Source organism: Pleurodeles waltl, chromosome 8 (genome assembly GCF_031143425.1).
Source record: "Pleurodeles waltl isolate 20211129_DDA chromosome 8, aPleWal1.hap1.20221129, whole genome shotgun sequence".
NCBI lineage: Eukaryota > Metazoa > Chordata > Amphibia > Caudata > Salamandridae > Pleurodeles > Pleurodeles waltl.
The window spans coordinates 528380690-528407910 of NC_090447.1; the positions used below are offsets into that span (position 1 = coordinate 528380690).

The 27221-nt window shown below is 45.0% G+C and overlaps 1 protein-coding gene across 2 annotated transcripts in view; it reads left to right on the top strand.

Moving 5' to 3' along the window:
• The window catches only part of TPP2 (tripeptidyl peptidase 2), a 635278-nt gene extending 620688 nt beyond the window's left edge, over window positions 1–14590 (top strand). For both annotated transcript variants that reach the window (XM_069204557.1, XM_069204556.1), the window contains one exon: window positions 13790–14590. In XM_069204557.1, the coding sequence (XP_069060658.1) occupies window positions 13790–13879 (90 nt within the window). In that variant the 3' untranslated portion in view covers window positions 13880–14590. The remainder of the gene's footprint in view (window positions 1–13789) is intronic.
• Window positions 14591–27221: the final 12631 nt, after the last annotated feature.

The window sequence follows — 27221 nt, forward strand, 5'->3', positions numbered from 1 at the left end:
CCATCCTAGATTCATGTATTTCCTGCAGTATGATGTCTAGCTTGTCAGGAGTGGGGCTCAGTGCCGTGGGTGGAGCATGGTCATCAAACGTGCAAATCATGGAGGCATCAGAGTGGCTGTGTTAAATCACTACGGTCTCGCAATGTTGGAGGCAGAGTTTTGGTTGTGCTGTCTGGTTTTGAAATGTTATTAGGTAGAAGGGTGCAAGGGCCCCTACAGGTCAGTGGCGAGCACCCTATTTCATGCTGTTAACCCAACTGCACATGAGCGGAGACTTAGGGCCTGATTTAACGTTTGGTGGAGGGGGTCACAAACGTGGCGGATATCCCATCCACCATATTGCTATCCCAATATAGCCTATGGAGATCATAATACAGTGGATGGTATATCTATCATGTTTGAGACAGAGCAGCCTGTCCGCCAAACTCTAAATCTGGCCCTGAGTCTTTTGTCAGTTAGCAGCCAGGTTACACAAAGAGCACAAAGAGAAAAATAGGGAGGATATGGTCAGAGTAGGGAGTAGGGTGTAGGGTGGCTGTTATTTTGGCCACTGTATATAACGACTCCAAAGCAGAAGAGGGAAGTGTCCTATATTCCACTGCAATCCCTCAAGTCAAGAAAAAGCTAGTAGCCCAAGAGATCAGTGATTTACTATAAACATGCCCCCACGAGTTGCAGAAGTGTGTCAGTAGTGCACTGAATTAGCAGTTTGCGTGTAAAGTACTCTGTACGGGTTACTAGAAGCTCCCTTCCACATACCTGTGCAGGGAGCGCTGATAAGTGCGATATGCAGTATGCCCCATGGCTGATTCTGAAGAGCTCGCTGCCCGGTCATCATGGCCTCCAATGAAAAGCACGAGATCTGTGCTGCAATTTGAGGCAAGTGGGAAGCACAGTGTGCGATTGTTAGTGAATACCCCCAGCTCCGCTAGGTGGCCTCAGCAAGTACTGCAGCAAGCGTTTAGCACGCTGTCACAGTACCCCAAGGGCCAACCCATGCCGATCCACGCAGATAATGGAAACAATGGTGGCTAACGCGGGCCTGTAATGTACTGTTCGGTGGCATGTGTAGCTGCAGATACACATGCTGTGCATAGTCCGCCGTCTGGTGTTGGGTCGGAGTGTTACAAGTTGTTTTTCTTCGAAGAAGTCTTTTCGAGTCACGAGACCGAGGGATTCCTCCTACTTTGGTTCCATTGCGCATGGGCGTCGACTCCATGTTAGATTGTTTTTTTTCCGCCATCGGGTTCGGACGTGTTCCTTTTCGCTCCGTGTTTCGGGTCGGAAAGTTAGTCAGAATCAACGGAAAATTCGTCGGTATTGTTTCGATCGGGTTAGATTAGAATCGACACCGAATCTTGAAGAGCTCCGGTAGCCCTTCGGGGTAATTTCGATCCCCCGTCGGGGCCTGGTCGGCCCGACCGCGTGCAACATTGAGACTGATGGAACGGACCCCGTTCCAATTCTGTCCTAAATGCCACAGTAAATATCCCTATACAGACCAACATTTGGTCTGTAACTTGTGCCTGTCACCCGAGCACAAAGAAGAAACGTGTGAGGCCTGTCGAGCGTTTCGGTCGAGAAAAACGCTCCGAGACCGAAGAGCCAGAAAGTTGCAGATGGCGTCCACGCCGACAAGACAACAACGGTTCGAGGAAGAGGGAGAAGAAGAAACATTCTCCATCCACGAATCGGATTCCGAAGAATTCGACGTCGAAGAAACCGTGAGTAAGACGTCGAAACAAGCATCACACAGAAAAACAGACAAAGCCCAGGGGACGCCACTGCCGACAGGCCATGGCTCAACCCATAAAGTAGGTGACCGTCCATCAGCACCGAAAAAGGGCGAGCTGGTGCCGAGATCGTCCGACTCAGGTCGAGACACAGGCACGCAGCAATCTCGGGACCAAGAAACTGCCGCAGAAAAGGGTCGGCACCGAAGCTGCTCGGCACAGAGATAGCGGCACCGAAGATGGTCGACGCCAAGAAGGTACGACACCGAAAAAGAGGAAAATCTCTTCGGAGCCGAAAACCACAAAAGAGACGGTTTCGGTGCCAAAACGCCCAGCAACCGAACCGAAAGCCAGTTCCTACTCAGAGGAACAATCACTGTCCTCCCAACTTCAAAAACACAGATTTGAGGAGGAATTACAAACAACAGATGTAGATCACACGCAAAAGCGGATCTTTATACAAAGTGGTACAGGGAAGATCAGCACCCTTCCCCCAATCAGAAGAAAAAGAAAACTAGATTTCCAACAACAAGAAAAAACACCACAAGCAAAAGTGGTGAAGAAGGTAACTCCACCACCCTCTCCACCACCGGCAACTCATATATCACCGGCACAGACTCCGTCACAATCACCAGCTCATACCACCATGAGCCAAGATGACCAGGACGCATGGGATCTCTATGACGCCCCAGTATCGGACAATAGCCCTGAGTCGTACCCCACTAAGTCCTCACCACCTGAGGACAGTACAGCGTATGCTCAGGTGGTAGCTAGGGCAGCAGAGTTTCATAACGTATCGCTCCATTCAGAGCCTATCGAGGATAACTTCCTTTTTAACACCCTGTCCTCCACCCATAGCAATTATCAAAGCCTTCCTATGCTCCCGGGAATGCTAAGGCACGCTAAACAAATCTTTAAGGAGACAGTTAAAAGCAGAGCAATAACCCCAAGGGTGGAGAAGAAATACAAGGCACCACCCACAGACCCTGCTTTTATTACATCACAACTGACACCAGATTCGGTTGTCGTAGGAGCAGCTCGTAAAAGAGCCAACTCGCACACATCAGGCGACGCACCACCTCCAGACAAGGAGAGCCGAAAGTTTGATGCAGCCGGGAAAAGGGTTGCAGTACAAGCTGCAAATCAGTGGCGCATCGCCAACTCGCAGGCACTCCTAGCGCGATATGACAGAGCCCATTGGGACGAGATGCAGCATCTCATCGAGCACCTCCCCAAAGAATTCCAAAAACGGGCAAAACAAGTGGTTGAAGAGGGACAAAACATATCCAACAACCAAATCCGTTCTTCTATGGATGCAGCAGATACAGCTGCAAGAACTATAAATACTGCTGTAACGATAAGGAGGCACGCATGGCTGCGCACATCCGGCTTCAAACCTGAGATACAACAGGCAGTGCTCAATATGCCGTTCAATGAACAACAATTGTTTGGACCAGAAGTGGACACTGCAATTGAAAAATTAAAGAAAGACACTGACACAGCTAAAGCCATGGGCGCACTCTATTCCCCGCAGGGCAGAGGCACATTTGGCACATTTCGCAAAACTACTTTCAGAGGAGGGTTTCGAGGTCAAGCCACACAAGCAAGCACCTCACAAACAACACAGTCTACCTACCAGGGACAGTATCAAAGGGGAGGCTTTCGGGGCCAATACAGAGGGGGCCAATTCCCAAGAAACCGGGGAAAATTTCAAGGGCCCAAAACCCCTCAAAACAAGCAGTGACTCACAAGTCACTCAACCCCTTCACACAACACCAGTGGGGGGAAGACTAAGCCAGTTCTACAAATCGTGGGAGGAGATAACAGACACTTGGGTCTTAGCAATTATCCAACATGGTTATTGCATAGAATTTCTCCAACTCCCTCCAAACGTCCCACCGAAAACACACAAGATGTCCAAACAGCATATAGACCTTCTAGGACTAGAAGTTCAAGCATTACTGCAAAAGGACGCAATAGAATTAGTACCAAAAACACAAAAGAACACAGGAGTTTACTCACTGTACTTTCTAATACCGAAAAAGGACAAAAGTCTGAGACCAATATTGGATCTCAGAACACTAAACACCTACATCAAATCAGACCACTTTCACATGGTCACGTTACAAGACGTAATACCACTACTGAAACAGCAAGACTACATGACAACGTTAGATCTAAAAGACGCGTATTTCCATATACCGATACATCCCTCGCACAGGAAATACCTAAGGTTCGTATTCGAAGGAATACATTACCAATTCAAAGTGTTGCCATTCGGAATAACGACAGCACCAAGAGTCTTTACAAAATGTCTAGCAGTAGTAGCTGCACATATCAGGAGGCAGCAAATACACGTGTTCCCGTACCTAGACGATTGGTTAATCAAAACCAACTCGCTAACAAAGTGTTTACACCACACAGATTATGTTATACAAACCCTTTACAAACTGGGTTTCTCCATCAACTATGCAAAGTCACACCTTTTGCCGTGTCAAACACAGCAATACTTAGGAGCGACAATCAACACAACAAAAGGGATAGCCACTCCAAGTCCACAAAGGGTTCAAAATTTTCACAAGGTGATACAAGCTATGTATCCAACACAAAAGATACACGCAAAGATGGTCTTAAAACTCCTAGGCATGATGTCCTCATGCATAGCCATTGTCCCAAACGCAAGATTGCACATGCGGCCCTTACAACAGTGCCTAGCATCACAATGGTCACATGCACAGGGTCACCTTCTAGATCTGGTGTTGATAGACCGCCAAACCTACATCTCGCTTCTATGGTGGAACAGTACAAATTTAAACAAAGCGCGGCCTTTCCAAGACCCAGTGCCACAATACGTGATAACAACAGATGCTTCCATGACAGGGTGGGGAGCACACCTCAATCAACACAGCATCCAAGGACAATGGGACGTACATCAAAGAAAGTTTCATATAAATCACCTAGAATTGTTAGCAGTATTTCTAGCGTTGAAAGCATTCCAACCAATGATAACCCACAAATACATTCTTGTCAAAACAGACAACATGACGACAATGTATTATTTAAACAAACAGGGGGGAACACACTCGACACAGTTGTGTCTCCTCACACAAAAAATATGGCATTGGGCAATTCACAACCACATTCGCCTAATAGCACAGTTTATTCCAGGGATCCAGAACCAGCTAGCAGACAATCTCCCTCAGGATCACCAACAGGTCCACGAATGGGAAATTCACCCCCAAATCCTGAACACTTACTTCCAAATTTGGGGAACACCTCAAATAGATCTATTTGCAACAAAACAAAACGCAAAATGCCAAAACTTCGCATCCAGGTACCCACACCGGCAATCTCAAGGCAATGCTCTATGGATGAATTGGTCAGGGATATTTGCATACGCTTTTCCCCCTCTCCCTCTCCTTCCATATCTAGTAAACAGATTGAGTCAAAACAAACTCAAACTCATTCTAATAGCACCAACATGGGCAAGACAACCTTGGTATACAACACTACTAGACCTGTCAGTAGTACCTCATGTCAAACTACCCAACAGGCCAGATCTGTTAACACAACACAAGCAACAAATCAGGCATCCAAACCCAGCATCGCTGAATCTAGCAATTTGGCTCCTGAAATCCTAGAATTTGGACACTTAAACCTCACACAGGAATGTATGGAGGTCATAAGACAAGCTAGAAGGCCATCCACTAGACACTGCTATGCAAGTAAATGGAAAAGATTTGTTTGCTACTGCCATAATAATCAAGTTCAACCATTGCATGCATCTCCAAAAGATGTTGTAGGGTATTTACTACATTTGCAAAAGTCAAATCTAGCTTTCTCTTCCATAAAGATACATCTCGCAGCAATATCTGCATACCTGCAAATTACTCATTCAACTTCCCTATTTAGAATACCTGTCATTAAAGCATTTATGGAAGGCCTAAAAAGAATTATACCACCAAGGACACCACCTGTTCCTTCATGGAACCTCAATATTGTCTTAACAAGACTCATGGGTCCACCTTTCGAACCCATGCATTCTTGCAAAATGCAATATCTAACGTGGAAAGTTGCATTTCTCATTGCCATTACATCTCTAAGAAGCGTAAGTGAAATTCAGGCATTTACTATACAAGAACCATTTATTCAAATACACAAAAATAAAGTAGTTCTAAGAACCAACCCAAAATTCTTACCAAAGGTCATCTCACCGTTCCACTTAAATCAAACAGTAGAATTGCCAGTGTTCTTTCCACAGCCAGACTCAATAGCTGAAAGAGCACTACATACATTAGACATCAAAAGAACACTAATGTACTACATTGACAGAACAAAACTAATTAGGAAAACAAAACAACTATTTATTGCATTTCAAAAACCTCATACAGGAAATCCAATATCAAAACAAGGTATAGCTAGATGGATAGTTAGGTGCATCCAAACCTGCTATCTTAAAGCAAAGACACAGCTGCCTATTACACCAAAGGCACACTCAACCAGAAAGAAAGGTGCTACCATGGCCTTTCTAGGAAATATTCCAATGAACGAAATATGTAAGGCAGCAACATGGTCTACGCCTCACACATTTACTAAGCACTACTGTGTAGACGTGTTATCTGCACAACAAGCCACAGTAGGTCAAGCTGTACTAAGAACTTTATTTCAAACTACTTCCACTCCTACAGGCTGAACCACCGCTTTTGGGGAGATAACTGCTTACTAGTCTATGCACAGCTTGTGTATCTGCAGCTACACATGCCACCGAACGGAAAATGTCACTTACCCAGTGTACATCTGTTCGTGGCATTAGTCGCTGCAGATTCACATGCGCCCACCCGCCTTCCCGGGAGCCTGTAGCCGTTTGGAAGTAATCTTCAACATTTGTACATTTGTAAATATATTACTTTAACCTTCATTTTGTACATACTTATTCATTCCATTGCATGGGCACTATTACTAACATACACAACTCCTACCTCACCCTCTGCGGGGAAAACAATCTAACATGGAGTCGACGCCCATGCGCAATGGAACCAAAGTAGGAGGAGTCCCTCGGTCTCGTGACTCGAAAAGACTTCTTCGAAGAAAAACAACTTGTAACACTCCGACCCAACACCAGACGGCGGACTATGCACAGCATGTGAATCTGCAGAGACTAATGCCACGAACAGATGTACACTGGGTAAGTGACATTTTCCTTATGTGACAGAAGGAAGGTCTGAAATAGCGTGGACAAGAAGAATAGTTGTACCGCTGCAGATCATACTAGGGTTACTAGTGAAAATGTGTGGGAATGGAGCAACGCTGGCTTCCCTCTGCCTATGACCTCACAACATGTGGCGTTAGGTCTCCGATGTGGGCAGGGGAAGTGGTAAACCTCCTGCCAATGCGAGTGCTGAGCTGTCAACCATGTTTGCTCATTGAATCTACGGTCGTTTGTGGGCTCCCACCGATGATCCATTCACTGGAAATACTGTCATGGGTTGCAGGGGAGTGTATCCCTCACCGGTGCAGCAGTATTGTGCATTGTACTGGGATAATGCCGGATGGTGCATGATGTTCAGTACCCGGTGGGAGCTCTACAGAACTCAGTCTGCATCTCTGGCGGCTGGCTACGCCGCCGCACCCCCAGTTGCAATCTTGTTTAACTCAGATTCAGCTGTAATCAAATCATATACATAGAGATTTATTTTGAGGTAAAATAACTATTTTCAGGTGATTTAATTTCATGTGCCAAAATGTTGTATTGACTTTTCGAGCACTCTGTTTTTCTTTGCTGACTAAGCAATAACAAAAGCTCTAAAAGAAGCCTTAAAGGCATGGCAGTAATTAGCAATAGAGGTAAGGGCAGGATCATTGAGCTGAAAGATAGTAGCAGCTGGTACCCTAAACATTTGGTGGGGAAACCAACAAAACAGGGTACCAGCAGCACATGAAAATTAAAAATGTACTCACCCCCTTGGCTCACCTCCTCCAGTCATCAACCCTCAGTGCTCTGACTGCAGCAATTGAATGCTGCACACGAATCTAGACACTTTCATGTTGCTGATAATGTTGGAAGCATGAGAGCAGCGCCCAGATTGGCTGGAGCTGACTGCCTCGATGCTCCAGCAGGTACTGGTGGCCTGTGCCTGCTCTCCACTCAGCTGTTTCAGACAGCTAAGTGGAGAGATTTACACTGCACATGTGAGGCTGGCTATCACAAGATGGCTGGCCAAAATGGCGTGCGCAGCGCGAACTGTGGAGTGAGCGTCACTCCCCTGCAGCCAGTCAGCAGCAGTGGCCCCACCCCCAAACACGGCTGGCTGGGCAAAGGGAAAAATAAAATGATGGTAAATGTATTTTATTACCATTTTATTTTTCACCTTTTTGGCTGGCTGCAGGTGGACGACGCTCATCTGCCCTAAGGGAGCGGCCGCCGCTGCTGGAAGAATTCTAGTATAAAAATTAGCTTCAGAAATGAAGGTTTGATCCATAGAGGAGAATTATTCATCTTTGAACAGTAGAGATGTCTAAAGAAGCCAGTATCGGTGCATGGTCAGAGAAAAAAAAAATGGAACCAAGCTCAGCACAGTGTGTACAGTATGTAGTAATGGTTTAGTAACTAAAATAAAATCAATTCTAGATTTGGTCTTGTGATCATTAGGAAAGAAAGAAAATTCCCTCATATCAGAATTACAGGTGCACCAAACATCATTGAATAGTTTAGATTAGAGGTCACATTGAAAGACCTTGTATGTTTTTATCAGGTTTAAATTTATATTTGGATTGTCTGTCAGTAAAGGGATATAACACAAGGTTAAAATCACCAACAAAACTAACATTGGGATTGGAGATTGCAAGTTTTATCTAATAGTATTCCAAAATGCAGGATCCAATTTAACAGGTCAATAAACCTTAAAGAAAGTTAAGTGTAGGTTGCCCAAAGTAACATTAACAAGCACCCATTTGCCCTCAATGCCATATTATGTAGCGAAAACATGTACGTTCAGTAATTTATGGCATAGATTACCAACCCACCTTTGCGATCAATTGCTGCTGAAAAAAGTACTTGGCCAACCCATTCTCTCTTCAGTTTGAGAGACTACAAGAATTACAATACATTTCTTATAGATATGCAACTTTACATTCAAGTTTAGAAAGGTAAAAAAGTACCTTTTTGTCTTTTAATGTAGTGTCAAAGTCCATGAACATCCCACAAGACAAAAATATGCATACAGGACACGCAAGGTAAAAAATACAGGAACAAGGATGATAATCTGCAAAGAAGGGGAAAAGGATATGGTGACCATAGTGGTTAAATACAATAGGAGCATAATACAAGACAAATATCAGAAAGCATGCATAAAAAGAAGAGAAGAAAAGCAACGAAGAAAGAAGACACATAAAAGGAAAGAGAAAAAGATATAAGCATATCAGAACTAAAAATCCAGACCTGGCAGCATAAATAATGAAGATGGGGATAAGACATGTCCACACCATGACAAGAATGAGAACAGAGTAAAACATTTGAAGGCCAAAAATAGGGGGTGACATAATGAACATTATCTTAAGTTTTTGAAACACTAGACTCCTTTGGACGAGAAGAAGCATTGTGGCGGAACACTCCCAGTTCAGCAGGGCCATCAAAAAGTTTAGTGGTTCCCTCGTGGGTTATCCTGCAAGAGCATAGATAAAGGATTACATAACGTCGGATTAAATGTCTCTTGTGGGATCTCAGAGCAAGAAATTATTTTCATGTGGCATTGGCTTTAGGGGAAAGATCCTGCGAGATGAATAAAGTATGGCCAGACCATGTGAGTTTTTTTTTTTCTTCAATTTCTGTGTGTGTGTGCTTTAGTTGCTTTCAAACCCGAAGAAATTCAGTGAATTGCAGGAACAGCACTATAGTACCTCGAGGTTTGGATGACTGAGGATTGAGTCTACCTGCCCTCCTTAACCATCTTCAATGTATTTCAACTCTTCATTAGTGGCACATATAAAAGGCTACAATCCTCTTATCTCATCCAGAATAGAATCCAAAATAGGGTTACTAGATGAGGCAATGGGCGATGGGGGATCATTCTTGGTTCTCTTTGATTTAGCACCTCAGGAGGAAGCTTTAATCCCAGCAAGCGAGTCGCTGGCCATTTTGGCTTATAAAACACTATTCCTGGAGAACCACTGCAGCAATTTGGTACTGCCCATGCAGGGGAGGAGATGGAAGGTCCAGAAGCCCCGAAATAGTGCCGTTCATAACCAAATCTTGAAGGAAGGAAACTGACTAAATAAATGGACTTACTTCATAATAGATGTACAATGACCGCAGAGTTCAGTCACTAAGAGGAAGATTGTAAGATGGCGTAAGATGGTGGTTAGTGTGAGTGAAAATGAAGAAATGCTGCACAGAATGGTGGTAATACACTCAATTACCAGGACCGAGGCACCACGAGAATCTGCATAAAAGGCAGGTAAGAAATCACGAAGGAGAAAAAAAAAAAAAAAACATAGGCTCCACGGCGCATTGTCGTGAACAAATATCCTAGCATTGCGCATCAAAAAATGGCAGTCTCCTGCTTACTAAATATCTTGGCAGCAGTGGCATGTAAAACACAGCCAGCATCCAAGGTAAGGTCTCCAAGATGCACTGTTGTAAGTATCCAGTAGGATCCTTTGTAAAGGAGCTGAATGAAAGCTCCAAGTAGTGGCAAAATTGATAGAAGTGCTCGGTTATGAAGCACAGCTTTATCAGTCTGTTGCCATCTTGCCGAAGCCACGCCCCCTCCAGTAATAAGTGGTAGGTCCACAAAGATCAAAAGATCATGAACCACTGTTGTAAAATGTTTTAGGTGACAGGGAGCATTTCCCCAGAGCAAATCTAAGTGTAGCATTAAGAGCAACCACACTAATCCAGTAGGTCACATATTCCGCTTCTTTACATTGCAAGATGATGGCACATTTCCTTCTTAGGTCCGTATCACACCAGTTTTTTCCATGAGTAGAAGTATGAGTCAGTTACCTATTTGCCAGAAGTTGCACAATGAATGTTAATTTCTGCTGCATGATACCTCTCAGGCTTTCAAAACGAGGTCCCCTGCGTGCGAGTTTTGGACTGATACGTTAAGGATAGTATCACAAATCATGTATCCTTGTTAAACAAAGAAAATGTGCACTGGGACTGTGGCCGAGTAGACTAGTCTTAATATGAAACGATCAGTCTCTTTTGCATGTAATGAGAGTTGGTTGGGAACGTAGGATTGATCACATATTCATTTGGCAAGTGGGTATCTGATGATACATTTTTATTCTGAAACCTGTGTGTTGGTAACGCAAGTTGGATTGTTGCTTTTTTTAAAAAAAAATTCTGTGCTCTCCGTGAGTTCTGTATTCCTCATCCTAGTAGTAAAAGCTTATTAAGCATGCAATTTATGTACCTAATTGGCTGCCTGTATTAACTGTCCCAATGAGCTTGACTCCAGTATGAATGCTCCATTTAACCCTTGATGAAGAACTTATTGGCAAGGTTTCCAGGTGTCCGGTTGGAGAAAGATTATACAAGCTCCGCAATGGACATTACCTAAAAATAGCAAACCTCCGTTTATGAATGAGAGAGTGAGGAAATGGCATATGCGCGATGTAATGATTCTGGAAAAAGGCTTTCTAAAAAGTTAGTGGATATTCGACTTTGATGATGTAGTGTTACACCCAGAGCTGTCTACTCTGGGATCGGGGAGCCAGCAGTGCTTTGAGCGGAAATATAGAAACGCTGAGTACCTTTTTGCTCCTGGTACTCTGTTCAGGACTGCCGACAAGTGCAGATGCTCTCCCTTTGAAATGAGAGAAGTGCAGGTACTCACTACCTGACAGTACCTGCCCATTTAAAACATTAGGAGCCAGGTTCAAGTCAACAGGCTCAACATCCTGTGTTTCTGGGCAAATCACTTAATCTCCCTGTGTCTAAAAAACGAATGTGACCTTGTGGAATGTAACTGGTGCTTGTGTAAAGTACTCCAGTACCTTCGGGTCTAGTCAACACTATATAAAACTGCAACAAAAAAATCTCAATTCAGATGTCGCTTTGAATCTGCCTTTGGGAGTGGAATAGGTTTTGTTTTGACCTTTTTGTGAATTCTGTTTGACAGTGAGGCTCACTTGTATTTAGTCAGTCAGTCGGTCAAAAGTTTATTTATTCGGCTATTTGCCTTAAGACCTCATAAAACAACCATTTACATTTTAAAATGTTAAAACCATAAAATCCTATAATATTTTAAAACTGACTACAGTTAAAATCATAAGATCAATTTATAAGTCTGCAATTTAAAATACTTCAGTATTTTCAAAACGTTTCCTAATTGCTAAAGCAGACCTACCAATGTTCAATTCAGAATAGCAAATTTCTAATGTCTAATTTTTGTATATCATCCTTACAAATTTCTGAGATGTGCTTTACGTTACAATGGTATCATAAAAGCAGACCTCAGAGCTGAATATAATGTGCAAAAAAAATATATAAAGTGACGTGCTCGGATTTGACTTTGAATCACAAGGACACATAGGTAGATCTTTTTTCCATATACACTCTTAAGGATATGCCACTCTAAAAGGTATTAAATTCAACTTAAGCAATGTCAAATAAGAACGGCAATGCACATTGTAAAATTATAGTAGATAGGGCTCTATGGCAACTGTTGTTGAAATTCTAATATAGGATTCAACTGTTTTCATATTCATAGAGCCCCATAACCTGTGCCATGGCAGCCTCCCTATAGCGTTGTTTCACTAACTCTTGAGTTTGCTTGCAGGGATTGTAGATTTGTGAACATATTAATAAGACCAAGATTTTGAAATGGAATTTTTTTTTATAAAAGTGAGTCAGTGAATCATATTCAGACAAACATTCAAACACCAGTTCAGCCTCTGGATTTCTCCAAAATTTTAATCCAGTGGAGAAATGGAGCTAGTGTGATCTCTTCCTCCAGGTGCTGAATTCCCAGCTCCTCATGACAAATAATACTGGCAACACTCTTAGGTACCATCAGCAGTCAATATATAAATTTATTTTTGATTTGTTGTAACAGGTCTGCTTTACAGTAACCGGATCCCCCGCTCCATAAGTCGCTTTCTACACACAACTGGATTTATAAAGAGTTAACAAAAGAGATACAGGTTAATGCCCAATTTATGTGTGAAACAAAAAATTGCCTCTAAATTCCTTTCAAACTGTTTAATCATAAGGTGAGATTTCCAGAGCAAACTGGAGCTAACAATCATACCTAGGTAACAAAAGTTCTTTACCTTTTTAAGGACCATCCCGTCCATCCAAAATTGCTTTGTCTTCTCATTCAGTGGGCCGGTTGTCAGGATATAAGGTTTGGCAAAATTAACTTTTAGATCTACATCCTGCATAAAATCTAAAAACAAATCTAAGAGGCCCTGTAATCCATTTGCCGGTCGGGAGATCAATACCACATCATCTGTGTATAGAAGAATTGGCAGCAGTCTCCCGCCCATCTTTGGGAAGTCCTTTGTATTCAGTTAGTAACACATTTAGGACTGGTTAGCAATGCTTTACTGCTATAATGTCTGTGCCCATCTATGTATCCATTTATCTAGCAGTTAATTGACCGTGGACCCATCCTTTCTTTTTGTCTCCTTCCCTTTTTCTTTCTCCTTTGCTTCTTTCCTCCTTTCTTTGTCTTGAAGAACGTTTGTAGGTTCAATGTTTTCTAACAGGATTTTGTTCTACTCCCACCAAATCTTTCATTTTTATTACACTGTGATTCAACATACATTTGGCTATCATTTATCCTACTAGCGTTTTAGTCTCATCAAGGTCCGAGGCCGAGTTGACAGTCAGGTCAAAATTGGATGTCTTATTGTAGATTTGTAAGCACAGACAAAGGAATGAAATGCGTTTGGATTTCAAATTTATTATGGGTGGAAATGACATAAAATTCAACCGTTTTTATTCAATAATAATTCAGTATTCTTTTGAGAAGCCAAGTGAGTGAATCTAGATGTCTGATATGTACAATCACAGGGAGTTTAATTTATATTTTCTTATTTTCATGCAGGTTATGAAATATCTTGGATGGTCCCATTGTGCATCATTTTCTGAAAATTGGCTTCCAGTGATGTATCCTCCAGATTACTGTGTTTTCTAAACTTCAGAATATGCCATAACTAAAACATTTTTATGCTGATGTTATAAAGCAGAAAGAGAAACGTTTTGGTTTTTTTACTTTTTTTTTATATAAAGCATGTTTAGATCCATTGAAGGAAACTGATTATTAAATTGTGCCGTATTTATAAGGGTTTGCACAGGCATCTGGTCTCACTCGTTAAAGCTATGGTGGGGAGATATACTTGCATGTATTGTAGATTGATTACTGTAACTTTTAACTTCAAACCTATGAAAGTTCTGAATTTTACATGCCAGAGAGCTTCAACTTGTTTTATATTACAATTATGTGAAAGCCTTAATGTGAGCTATGTCCACAGTAGCAAGCATACTTTATTTATTAGACAAAAAGCAATGAAATGCTGTTATCTGCATTATTGTTTACATTTTGAATTCATCAATCAAGAAATCTGTGTTCAATATTTTCAGTCTTTGAAGCCTATGTGCTTTTATAAATCTTGACCTGAGAGTTATTTCAGGCTAATCATTTTAAATACACCTATTTAAAGTTAATAAGGTTATTATACTTTTACAAATGCAGGTATACAGTATAACTCTTCTTAATCAGGTATTGTAAAGTTAGATGACATTGTTTTTACATAAATAAAATACAATAAATGTGCTGACAAATTAAATGCACTCTGATACCTTAAACGTTTCTTTTATATACTTAATAAAATGAATATTGAAGAGCCTTAATGTCATTTTTACTTTTGCAAGCTGTATGAAATCAACGACTGCTACTAGTAAACTGTCATATTTTGTTCAATATATTCCAGAAATGCACTGCGACTGGCATAAGACTGCAGCATGCCTTCTGATATGTCGGTTGTATTGATTATATTTTATCTAATAGAGACTTCTAGTTGCAGATTCCTTACCTTAGAATTTCACCTGGTGTCAGACTGGATCCGGAGATTTTTTCTTCAAGCAGTATCCTTGTGCGCCGTCAGGTGGCGTCGGTCGACTCCGCGTCCGTCATTCTCGTGGTCTCTGTGATGATGTTGGGGTAGAATATAGGCGCTGCCTCAGCGCGGTGACGTCAGTTCTTTTCTTTCGGTGCCACACGCTGATCCGGAGAAGAGCTATCTTGGTCACTTTTTGACCGGCCTCAACACTTTTGTCAGATTTTCTGGTGACTTTTGGTGCGTCTGTGTCCCTGAAGTCCAGGTTCAAGCCTTGCGAGGATTGTCACTGAATGATGTCAGTGATGGATCCACATCGGGCTGTTTGTGATGTCTGGAGCGCTACCATGACTCAGTCATGCTCTTGAGTGCCAGGCAATGCACCCGAAAGCTTTGAGGGAGCAGTCCCTAAAGCTCTTGGTGGCCCGGTGCTTGACTCCGAATCATTCCTTGTCTCACTCGAGGGGAAGGTCTCAAGACCGGCTGCAGAGTCATCACCACTCGCCTTCCTCCAAATCATCTGGGCATTCGGGTAATTCTTCGACTTCACCCCGTCGCTCAGATGACGCGACGTAGTAAGAACGTCAAAGCTCTAGGCCTCTGTCCGCTGAGCCTGATGCTGGGTACACTCTGCGCCGCCCTGAATTTCTGGGAGCCGAAGCAACCACTGCCCAACTAAAAGAATTCTATGAGGCTATGCACCTCGTATTTGGGCAGTATGACCCCTCTGCTGCGCCTTCGGGGCCTAGGGGTTCAGAAGATGGTCCTTCGGGTTCGGCGCCAGCAGCTCTGGCTCCGGCCATCGAGGGTCCCTCCGGGTCCGTGTCGGCGCCAGTCATACCATTGAGACCTTCCCCAGTGCCGGCGAAGTCGTCAACGCTCCCGATGTCGGTCGGGCCCACAATTGACGTCAACCTGATGACCCTTATGAATACCAGCAAGATGAGCAGAACATGGACTGGGCTCAGGGATTGGGCGACACCATCGGTCTTGATACCTCCCCAGAGACTGGCATGGTGTCTCCTCCTACCTTGGCTACGGTGGTGGGAGCTTCTTATTCTGTGGTGGTCAGTAGAGTTGCTGACGTCCTCGGCCTTGAGCTGCTTACTGTTGCAGGGAGGACTAATCTCCTGACGGAGGTGCTTCAGCCCAGAGCCTCTGCTTCGGAACCTCTCCTTCCATTTAACGAAGCCCTCACTGATGTCCTACTGGGTACCTGGTCCAAACCCAACACAGGGACTCCTGTGAATAGGACTAACGCACGCCGCCATCGGCCCGCTCCGAACGACCCTAAATTCCTGTCCCAACACCCCACACCTGAGAGTCTTGCTATCCAGGCTTCCTCTTCTTAAGGCGCATTCCGTTCCGCACCCTCGGACAGGGAATCCAAAAGACTGGAACAGTTTGGCAAGAAGTTATTTTCTTCCTCCAGTCTCGCGCTGCGGCCTGTGAACATTGCATGCCTTTTGGGCCGCTATTCCCACTCTTTTTTTAGATACCGTTGCGCAAGTCCTGCCGCAGATACCGGAGGAGGCCCGTGCTATCGTTTCCCAAGCTGTGAACAATGGGAGAGATGCGGCCAAGTTCACAATCTGTTGTGGGCTGGACATGAACGAGTCTCTGGGCAGATCAGTTGCTACGACGGTGGACTTGCGACGCCATGCCTGCCTGCGTACTTCTGTTTTTTCTGGGGATGTCCAACAGTCACTCATGGACATGCCCTTTGATGGCTCACATCTCTTTGGAGATAAAGCAGACTCGGCCTTGGAGAGATTCAATGATTCCCGGGCTATGGCTCAGTCCCTTGGTCTTTCCTCTGCCCCTCGCCCCCCACAGTCCACTTTTCACCCTTTTCGTGGCCACGGAAGGGGCTCCCTGTCACATCCGCCACCCAGTCACCGTGCCATTCATGCTGTTCAGCCTCTGCGTGGCTGGGGATGCAGAATCCCACGTGGCTGTGGGAAAGCGAACCAGAGGTCTGCCCAGTCCACCTCTGCCCCTGGTGCAGCCTCCAAGCCCTCCTAGTCCGTCCCCTCACTCCCATCCAGTTGGTGTCAGGATTCGCGATCACCTGCCTCACTGGGAATACATCACCATGGACAGGTGGGTTTTGCAGATAGATCGAAAGGGATACTCCCTCCCTTTCGAATCTGCTCCACCAACCATGCCTCCATCCTTCAGTCACCTTCCAGACAATCATTTGGCGCTTCTCCGCTAGGAAGTCACAGCTCTCTTGGCCAAGGGAGCTATAGAAGAGGTCCCTGTACCCAGAAGTAGGTTGTGGTTGTTATTCTCACTACTTTCTGACACCAAAAAAGGACAAGGGTTTCTGTCCTATCCTAGAACTTCGGATCTAAACTACTTCCTCAAGAAGGAGAAATTCAAAATGCTCACCCTGGCTCAGGTTCTGTCTGCCTTGGACCCAGGAGACTGGATGGTAGCGTTGGACTTGCAGGACGCTTATTTCCACATCCCCATCCTGCATGCCCACAGATGTTACCTACGATTCGTGATAGGTCATGAGCACTTTCAGTTTACCGTGCTCCCCTTCAGCCTCACCAGCGCCCCTCGGGTGTTCACGAAAGTGATGGTGGTGGTTGCAGCTCATCTGCACAGGTTAGGGGTCTCAGTCTTCCCCTACCTCGACGACTGGCTGTTGAAGGCAGACTCACTCCAGAAAGTCATCTCCCACCTTCAGAATACGGTGAACCTCCTGCACATGCTGGGGTTCACTATCAATGTGCAGAAGTCACACCTGACTCCCTCTCAGACTTTCCCTTTCATCTGAGCTGTTCTGGACACAGTGCAGTTTCTGGCTTATCCTCCCGAAAGGCGAGTCCAAGACATTCAGGCTATGATTCCAATCTTTCAGCCTTGGGTTTTTGGTGAGACTGACTCGGAGTCTGCTGGGCGTCATGGCCTCCTGCATCCTGCTAGTAACACATGCCAGATGGCATATGCAGGCTCTGCAGTGGGACCTGAAGTTCCAGTGGGTACAGCATCAGGGGAATCTCTCCGACATGGTCCAGATCGCAGAGGGGACTGCTAAAGACCTGCAGTGGTGGCTTTCGAATCCGCATTGGGTCCACAGCAGATCCCTCTCCCTTCCCCAACCAGGTCTCTCTATAGTGAAAGATGCGTCACTTCTGGGTTTGGGCAGCCACATGGGAGAGGCGGAGATCAGAGGACTCTGGTCTCTGGCGGAGTCTGGGCTCCATATCAATCTTCTGGAACTCCGGGAGATCAGGCTTGCGCTGAAAGCATTCCTTTCCTCTCTAAAAGGGAAAGTGGTGCAGGTGCTCATGGATAATACTACCGGCATGTGGTACTGCAACAAACAGGGCGGACTAGGGTCCTGGACCCTTTGTCAGGAGGCACTACGCCTCTGGACATGTCTGGAACATCAGGGCATTACCCTGATGGTTCATCTGGCAGGTTCCCTCAACACCAGAACAGACTAACTCAGCCGTCGATGCACAGCCCATCCCGAATGGCTTCTCCATCCGGAGGTGGCGCAAAGTCTCTTTCAACAGTGGGGAGAGCCTTGGTGAGATCTGTTCGCCTCTGCAGAGACGTGCAATGTCAGCTGTTTTGCGCATTGGAGTTTCCAAGGCGGCACTCGCTCGGATACACTTTTTGGCTTGGGTGGAACTCCGGCCTCCTTTACGCCTATACCTCTTCTGCCCAGAGTTTTCCAGAAGATCAGGAACAACCGGGCCCAAGTTATTTTGGTGGCTCCGGACTGGGCATGGAGAGTATGGTATCCAGAGCTATTGAGCATGCCCATCGATCCTCCACTCAGACTGCCTCTTCAGGTGGATCTTCTGTCGCAGCAACAGGAGACGGTTCTTCACCCGATACTGTCCAACCTTCATGTGTGGAGATTGAGCGGTGACAGTTGACGACTTTTGATCTTCCACCCGAAGTCTGTGATGTTATCTTGGCAGCCAGGCGTCCCTCAACCAAAATTGTATACGCCTGTTGTTGGATTAAATTTGTGGCATGGTTTACCAACAAATCTGTTGGCCCCCTTTCGGCTCCTCTAGCCAAGGTTCTTCTGTTCATTCTTTCTTTGGCCAAGCAGGGCTCTGCTTTGGGCACCCTTAAAGGGTATTTATCTGCCATTTTGGCCTTCCTTAGGTTACATGATCAGCCCTCACTTTTTAAATCTCCTATTGTGAGTAGATTCCCAAAAGGCCTCACCCATTTATTTTCAACCACTCCATTTATCATGTCTCAGTGGGACCTCAATCTTGTCCTTACTTATTTGATGTGTACTTCCTTTGAGCCAATGCATAATTGTCACTTGCGGCGCCTCACCGCCAAACTGTCTTTCTTGTTGCTATCACCTCTGCTCCCAGGGTGGGTGAGCTTCAGGCCCTTTCCTCAAAACCTCCATACTTGTCTGTGCACCCTGACAAAGTAGTGTTGCGCACTAATGCTTCCTTCCTTCCTAAGGTGGTTACACCTTTTCATGTAGGCCAGTCCATCACTGCCTACTTTCTACGCATCCCCACACCCTTCCCATGAGGAGGAGAGACTCCACCTTCTGGACCCAAAAAGAGCGTTGGCGTTCTACCTCAATCGTACTAAAGATTTCCGGGTGGACGATCAACTCTTTGTTGGGTATGTCGTGCGAAAAAAGGGAAGGTGGTACAAAAGCGTACCATCTCTCAATGGGTGCTTCTTTGCATCAAAATGTGCTATGCTTTGGCCAAGAAGCAACCTCCTGAGGGCTTGCGTTCCCATTCCACCAGAGCAACTGCTGCTACCACTGCGTTAGTACGCTGAGTTCCTGTCCTGGATATCTGCCAGGCAGCTACGTGGGAGTCCCTGCACATGTTTGCCAAACACTACTGTCTGGACAGTCAGGTCCGTCGGGACGGCTATTTTGGTCATTCAGTCCTGCAGGACTTCCTAGTATGATCTTGGTTTGCAGCCCACCATCGAGGATGGCATTGCTTGGGTATCTATTCTAAGGTAAGGAATCTGCAACTAGAAGTCTCTATCATATGTACAAGTTACTTACCTTCGGTAACGAAATATCTGGTAGAGACATATTCTAGTTGCAGATTCCTTACCGCCCACCCATCCTCCCCGCTTGCGAACTGATTTCTAGGGACAGGGATTCCCTTTTCAGGTCCTTATCTCTGGCGCACCAAACTCCGTGTTCTTATCGGCTCTGCGCTTTGGCATGGAAAGTTGTTAAAAGAAACTGATGTCACTGTGCGAAGGTGGCATCCATATATTACTCTTGACGTCGTCACAGTGACGACGACGCCAACAACGCCCGCGGAGTCAATCAACGCCACATACCGACGCGCAAGGATATTGCTCGAAGAAAAGCCTCCGGATCCAGTCTGACGCCTGGGGTACATTCTAAGTTAAGGAATCCGCAACTAGAATATGTGTCTACCCGATATTTCGTTACCGAAGGTAAGTAACTTGTACTTCTCAATCTCAGAAAAGCATTTAAGCAACAAAGCCCTATTTAAAATGAAATCTTCATCGAACAGGGGAATAAAGTCCAACCTAAAAGTATCCACATCACACCATAAAGGGTCTAAACCTTCTCGCACGGGAAGCCCCTCTTTATACCTGTATCTGGGAAAGGTGCAGCCATTGGATTCAGTGAAGGAGGTATATGAGACGGAGATGCCCCATGTTCTGCTGCTAACACTACTGCAGGTCCCTCAGCCATTACGTTAACAGGACAATGATCAGGATCCATGGCTTGGTGAGTTACTCGCAGAGATCATATTATACCTTTTGCACTATGTATGAAATCCATACCTGCTCTAAAACGTAACCTCCTTTGACTTTTTAGCAAATCTGCGGAGAGGTTTTTTTCTTCTTCCCTCTTCACTTTTTCTTCGTCCCCCTAGCCTTTACCTGTGGAGCCTTTGATTCACCATTATTTACTTCCAGTCTAGGCCGAGATTTAAAAATTGTAAACACATCCTGTTCAACACCCATCAGGTTTCCGTCCAGGCTCTTCTTATTAGAGGTAGTATTAAAATTAATTTTATGGCATCTACTGGGCTCTCAGTATGGGAAGCATTCTTAGTAGGCTTCTTACATTGAGATTTACAGGCCTGAGAGCAAAAAAACATTTGACAACCAACAGCCTTCTAATAATTTTCCAGACTTGGGATCAAGGCCCCTTCTATTTCCACTAATTCACAGGGGCCTATTTCCTTTTTCTTTTTATTGCTTACCAACTCCCTTAATGTTTTTATTACAGTGCTGAAAACACAATCAGAACCACCAACACGTTTTTCTAACAACTTTAAAATTGAAGACAAAAGACTTTCTAAGCACAATAAGGAAGCTGATACCTTTACTACTTCATTAGGAGGGTAACAAATTTGAATACCACTTACATCGAGATCTGGGATTACAGACAGATGAGATCTCAATGAAGAATTATATCAAGGAGTACTACTGTAAAGCTGCAATCCAGTGGGAACCATCACAGAAGGTGTACCCACAGTCTTACTATTATCTTGTAAACAGTATCTCCTACATAAATCTATATCCAAATTTAGTAAAGTAAAATCCTCCTCAGCATATGGCACTATAGGTGGACAAGGATCTTCTTGCGGGATTATGTGGGGATTATCAATTGCAGTCATAGACTGATAAGGGGGTGGGTCTTAAATGGGTAATAAGGAGGGTAAAACCTTTGGGGGATATATTGGAAACACCTCCAACCTACTGTGTAGTATCCTGCTGCAGTGTGGGCGACTTTTCCCTCTTGCAACCGGACTCTACAGAAACAGTGGGATACAAATTAGCATTAACATTAATCCCTCCCCACCCTCCATACAGTTCCACAATCGAGTTCGGATCCTCTTGCAATGGTTTCTCCTTTTCTCACAAGCTGAATGACTGACTGATTTTTCACTTTTTGCATCATCAAAGAGGCATCTCTATTATTTGAGAGGATTTGATTAGTAGTCTTTGTACAATCCTCCCCTGAAGCAAATGACCAAATCTTAGCTTTCTTACAGTCATTATTAATTTTGGTATCTTTTTAATTTGATGTGCTGGAATCCCCATTATGGCTCAACACGACTGACCAATCAAACACCAGGGCAGCTAGAGCAAAATAACTAGAAATGCTTTTGTGCTTCCCTTCTCGAGCTCTTTTTCCCCTCAGGATCAGATTTCAAATCTAAAAAGTCAAATTTTCGGTTTTCAGGAGTGCTGTTCTGGGCTGTACTCGGGTAATGGCCAGCGGGATGGGCAAACACCCCAACAAGCCGCACCTGGACCTAGCCAGGCCGCCTCCGCAGGGGTGGGCCTCTCCCTCTAAGGCACTGCACCTAATACCGGGTTCTCGCATCACCCTTTTGCCAGCCCTAGGCTTTGCAGGCCCTGCAGTACCACAAGAAATTCCAGACCTGCTTTGCCCCCGCGCCACTTACCTCTCATTGGCACTCATGCTCCTCTTCTACTTCTCCTGCTATGAGTGGAGAGTGCTGGCAATTGGTTAAAATCACAGCAGAGTACATGGAGTATGTGTATCAGGGGCATTTCAGAGTTGTCGGGGGGAAGTGGCCGCCTCTCCCAAAATTGCAGGAGAGGGGCTGCAGAACAACAATAGCAGTAGGGGCCAACCTCAGTAGTAGCACAACGCCGAACCACGCGGTTGCAGCGACCTCACCTCAATGCCATGCGATGCCGAGTGGCACAGGCCGTATCAGCTGGCGTATGGAAACCCGTGGGGGGGAGTGGGGGGCGCAACCACATCCTCAGATTTCTCAAATCTGGCTATGATGTAGCAGCAAAACAAGCCACGAGCCGCAACAATGGCCTCGTCCGCTGACGGCCACGCCTACCTCGCGTCCTCTTCACAGCCCCCTCGCAACGTCCTCACACAGCATGACCACCTAGTGTGATGTCAAGACTCCCAAGATTGAAAGTTCCACAAATCATATCGAAGAGTGGCAACTCGAGAGCAATGACAAATGGGTTCTATGTATTCTGTAAAATGGACATGTTCTTTGAATCATCCCAACTCCGTTGTAATGAGTCCCTTTAAGAAAAGAAAAACTCATATTTCAGCTGGACTGTTTACAAAAATAAACAGGCATAGATCTGAAAAAAGAAACTGTATAGCCAGTACTGCCTTCACATGGAGTGAAATGCATTTACGTTCTCGTTCCCCACAAAAAGTCCAAAGTGAGTTCAAGCCTATTTTGGACCTTAAGATTGCCAACAAATGGATTAATAGAGAGAGCGTCAGCATGTTAGCGTTTCACCAAATAATCTGACAGCCCAAGATTCAATATATTCAGTATACCTGCAAGGCACGACATTTCCATGCTCCAGTTGCCATAAAACCCAGGATATTTCCTAGATTTGTAGTGGAGAAGTCACATAACCAATATACAGTTCTGTCCTCTGCTCAAAGTTGGTCCTTCACATGTTCATGGCTGTAGTGATGGTTCAACTGTGAAAACAACAAATCTTAACTTATCCTTGCCTGGACAAGTGGCTAATCGAGGCCAGTAATCCAGAAAAGAAATTACAGAGCTTCCCAGACCACATTACATCTTCTTAGTCACCAAGACCTCCAGATAAACTTTCTGAAACTTATCACTTACGTCCCAGATCTCGCTTGCTTTGGCACAACATTGCAAGCACTCCAAGGAATTTTTTTCCTGTGGAGGACCGCAGTAGTTGCAATATTTAGAAATTCATCATCTATTGAGCATTACACATATGGCATACGACACGTTCGATCTTGTTCCTCCTGAGTTCAATAGCATTGTGCATGTATATTAAATACTAGACTATGTGTGCAACCCATATAACAAGATCTGGAGGTTCAGATATCGAAGTTTGAGGATTCTTGGCAATATAAGCATCAGCTCTCATAATCAGTGAGACCGTCCCATCTGTGGCAGTGGATTTGGAGCAGCCTCTTACAATGGGCCTCATTCCATCAGCATTAACCAATACAGATAATTGCTATTAGTGCAGCCTTGATAAGATGTGGTGCACATCTAGGAGCCCTGCTGATGCAAAAGCTGTGGTCAATCAGAAAGTCTAAATAAGACGTTAATCTCCTAGGATTCAGGGCAGTCTGCCTGGTTTTCAAGGCCTTCCAACAGTCTAACTATGAACAGAGTTCTCATACTGACTAGAGCAGACCACTATGTATTATTTGAACGAACAAGGGAGGTACTAGGTTCAGGACCCTGTCCTTGAAAGCGCAGTCTGTGTAAAAATGGCTTCTGGGAGGGAATCTCTTCATAATAGTGCCCATCCCATGTATTCATAATTAATATGCAGATCTTGCGTCAGGTTCTATGAAAACAATTCAGACGGTTCATCAATGAGAATGTTCTGCATGCCATCTCAGAATGATTTTCCCCAAATACCCTTGTTTGCTGCTTCCCAGTATGGTCTGCTTATGTGTGAAGATTCCATGAACCAGGCTTGAAAGGCAGTGCCCTTTTGATGAATTAGTTTGAGAAAGTTCTATTCACTATGCTCTATTCCTGTGATAAGATCAACAATGGTGAAACTGAAGTATTGTTAAACCAAACTGATACTCATTGCATGAACATTGGTGATATATGGACCTTTTACATATAACAATAAAACCAGACAAGAGATGTCCATGCAGACCAAAGCTCTTGTCCAGTTGCAGTAGGAGCAAATATTATATGCCATTTGATGGGGTTGCAATGGGTGCCTTGCTGTCTGCAATACTTGGGTATACAGATTTTTCATGACCCCACTGGCTATCTTGAGGGGAATGTTGGAAAAACGATCTGGGATCTTAAAAAGAACATTGATTTCTTGAAAGATGCTCCCTGTCGGTTGTGGGCCACGTTGCACTATTAGAAATGTTAGCGCTCCCGTAGTTGCTATATTTTGTGATGCTACTCGTGTGGATTCCCCAAGCTCTGTTTAGGGAGATTAATACACTTGTCATAGACTTTATTTGGAGCTGAGGCCTCAGACGGGTGGCCCTGGCCACCTCGCAGAGGCCGACGGGAGACAGAGGGCTAGCTGTTCCCGACTTTGGGTCTTATTATCTTGCAGCACTGTTCTAGTGGTTGACGCTTACCTCCCACTGGGGAGAAATCACAGCTGTGCTCACGAGGTCATTAAGGGAGAGGTCCCCAGCACTCCACAACACTTCCCGTTGAGCTGCTTTTCACACACTGCTAAAACAAAAGACCGGTGTAGGTTCCAAGACCTAGCTTTCATCCTTGCAGAACAAGAAATCACATGAAATTGGAAGACTCTGAATGGGGCACAGGTGGAATTATAACAAAGAAAGCTGAAGTGATAGGCAGCATACGAAGGCGCAGTGCTGCTCTGAGAAGCCAGATGTGGTTGAGGGTCATTGGATATGACCAGGGCCTTGGAGGCGCTGGTGCACTGTGTAACACACCCAGAACCTTCATCACCGGAAACACCGGCGGGGACCTCCTTGGGGAGGCTCCTTCCTTCAATGGTTAGCTCCCCTACCACACTACCTGTTGAAACTGATGACCCTATAGAATGCCACTAGATTATATGGCCAACTTGTAGGTTCTCCAAATTTGCTCATGCTAAGAGGATCACATTTTAACTATAATGGTTAATATGTACCAGAGATTGTTGAATTTGACATAACTGTTCGATGCTACATGCTGCAGAAAACCAATAAAATTTGTGACAAAAAAGTATTAAATGCCAGTCTAAGGTTTGGTGTGGGGTTTCTGAGTACATGCAGTGCAGTCATTGAAATTTCAGCAACTTCTTAAGAACAGCAGAGGGGCTGTCGCAGGGGCCGTTTACACTTTGTGATAGATACTTCTAACCGCAGATTACTTACCTTAGAATATTCTCCAGACGTCAATCTGGAAAATCTTGAGCAGCACCTCTGTGTGCTGGTAGGTGGCGTGGATTGGCTGTGCCTTGGAGTTGTCCACAGTGGAAGTGAAGTAGTAGTGCTCATATAAATGTCACCCCAATGCACTGACATCAGTTCCATTCTTTTTCCGCACCATCAGCGTGGATCTGAAGAGCTACTGTGGTCATTTTTTGACCAACGTTTTCAGCCTCTGTTGACTGTTTTTGAGCTATTGCTGCCAGTGTGCTATGTCTTCTAAAAAACCGACAGGGTTTAAGACTTGCGGGCAATGTCACAGTCAGATGTCTGTCTGATCCCCATTTGATCTGTCTCGGGTGCCTGGGGTAAGGTGACAACCACAAGGTTTGCATGGGGTGCAAGTAGATGCACCCCAAACTGATTTGAGAGTGAATGAGGAAGCTCCTTGTGGCTTGCTGTTCCCAGGGTAAATCACAGAGTTCCATGTGGACAATCATATGAGCAGGACTTCTTTAAAGTCTGGTAGGTCCAAAAAGCACCCAAAGAAGTTGGAGCATTCTTCGGCTTCCTCATCCAAACACCATGCTTCTAGGCCCTGTTCCCGCATGTCACCTATAGAGCTGGCATCCAGGCCTGCTTCACGCTACCCTGAGTTCCCCAGAGCCGGAACAACACCCACTCAGTTGAAGGAGTTCTATGATGCAATGCATACCATCTTTGGGCCGCAGGCTCCCTCAGGTGTTCCTTCAGGCACCATGGAACCACAAGCTGCCCGACTGGGATAATACCTGTGGGTTTGCCCTCAATGCCAGCTGGGCCTTCTGAGTCTGGCTTAACACTGCCTTGGTCCCCTATACCCTCCCTAGTACCAACCCCAAAGCCAACGGTGCCAGTAGACGACAAACCCATACACCTTTCCAACTCAGTTGTTGTCCTGCCAATGCTGCTCAGCATTGATACTTGCACAGTCAAGACCATATCCACTCCTTGACTTGCTGCCTGTTGACAGGCCTGAGGCGGTTGATGAGGGGGAAGCATATGGTCCCTTTGGGGTTGACCTTTTCCAGGAAAAGAACAGGAAGGAGGAGCTGGGTGATGCCAACGGGCTGGACACTTCCGCAGACTCTGGCATGTTTTCTCCTTTGGGCCCTGTTTTTCAGGGAAGCAAACCCCTCTCAGCAGTGATGCACAGGACATCTTAGGACCTTGACTTAAAATTGCCTGCAATCAGAAAATCAAGACCAGTGTCTTAAAAGAGATGATTCACCCACCAGTGAACTCTGTGGAGTTTGTGCTCCCCTTTAATATGCCCTCACTGATGTTACCCTGTGGGGCTGTGCTAAAACTTGCACGGGGCTCCTACACACTGCAAGATTGACAGTTGCTATCGTCCCACCGCAGGAGACCCATCCTTCCTCTCCAAGCATCCCTCTCCTGAGAGCCTGGTGGTACAAGCCTCAACAGCCAAAGTTAACCCAAACACATTCCCTCCCACCACACTAGATAGGGAATCCAAGAAGCTGGATACCTTTGCGAAGAAAATGTTCTCTTCTGCCAGCCTGGTTTTGCAGTCTCTTGAG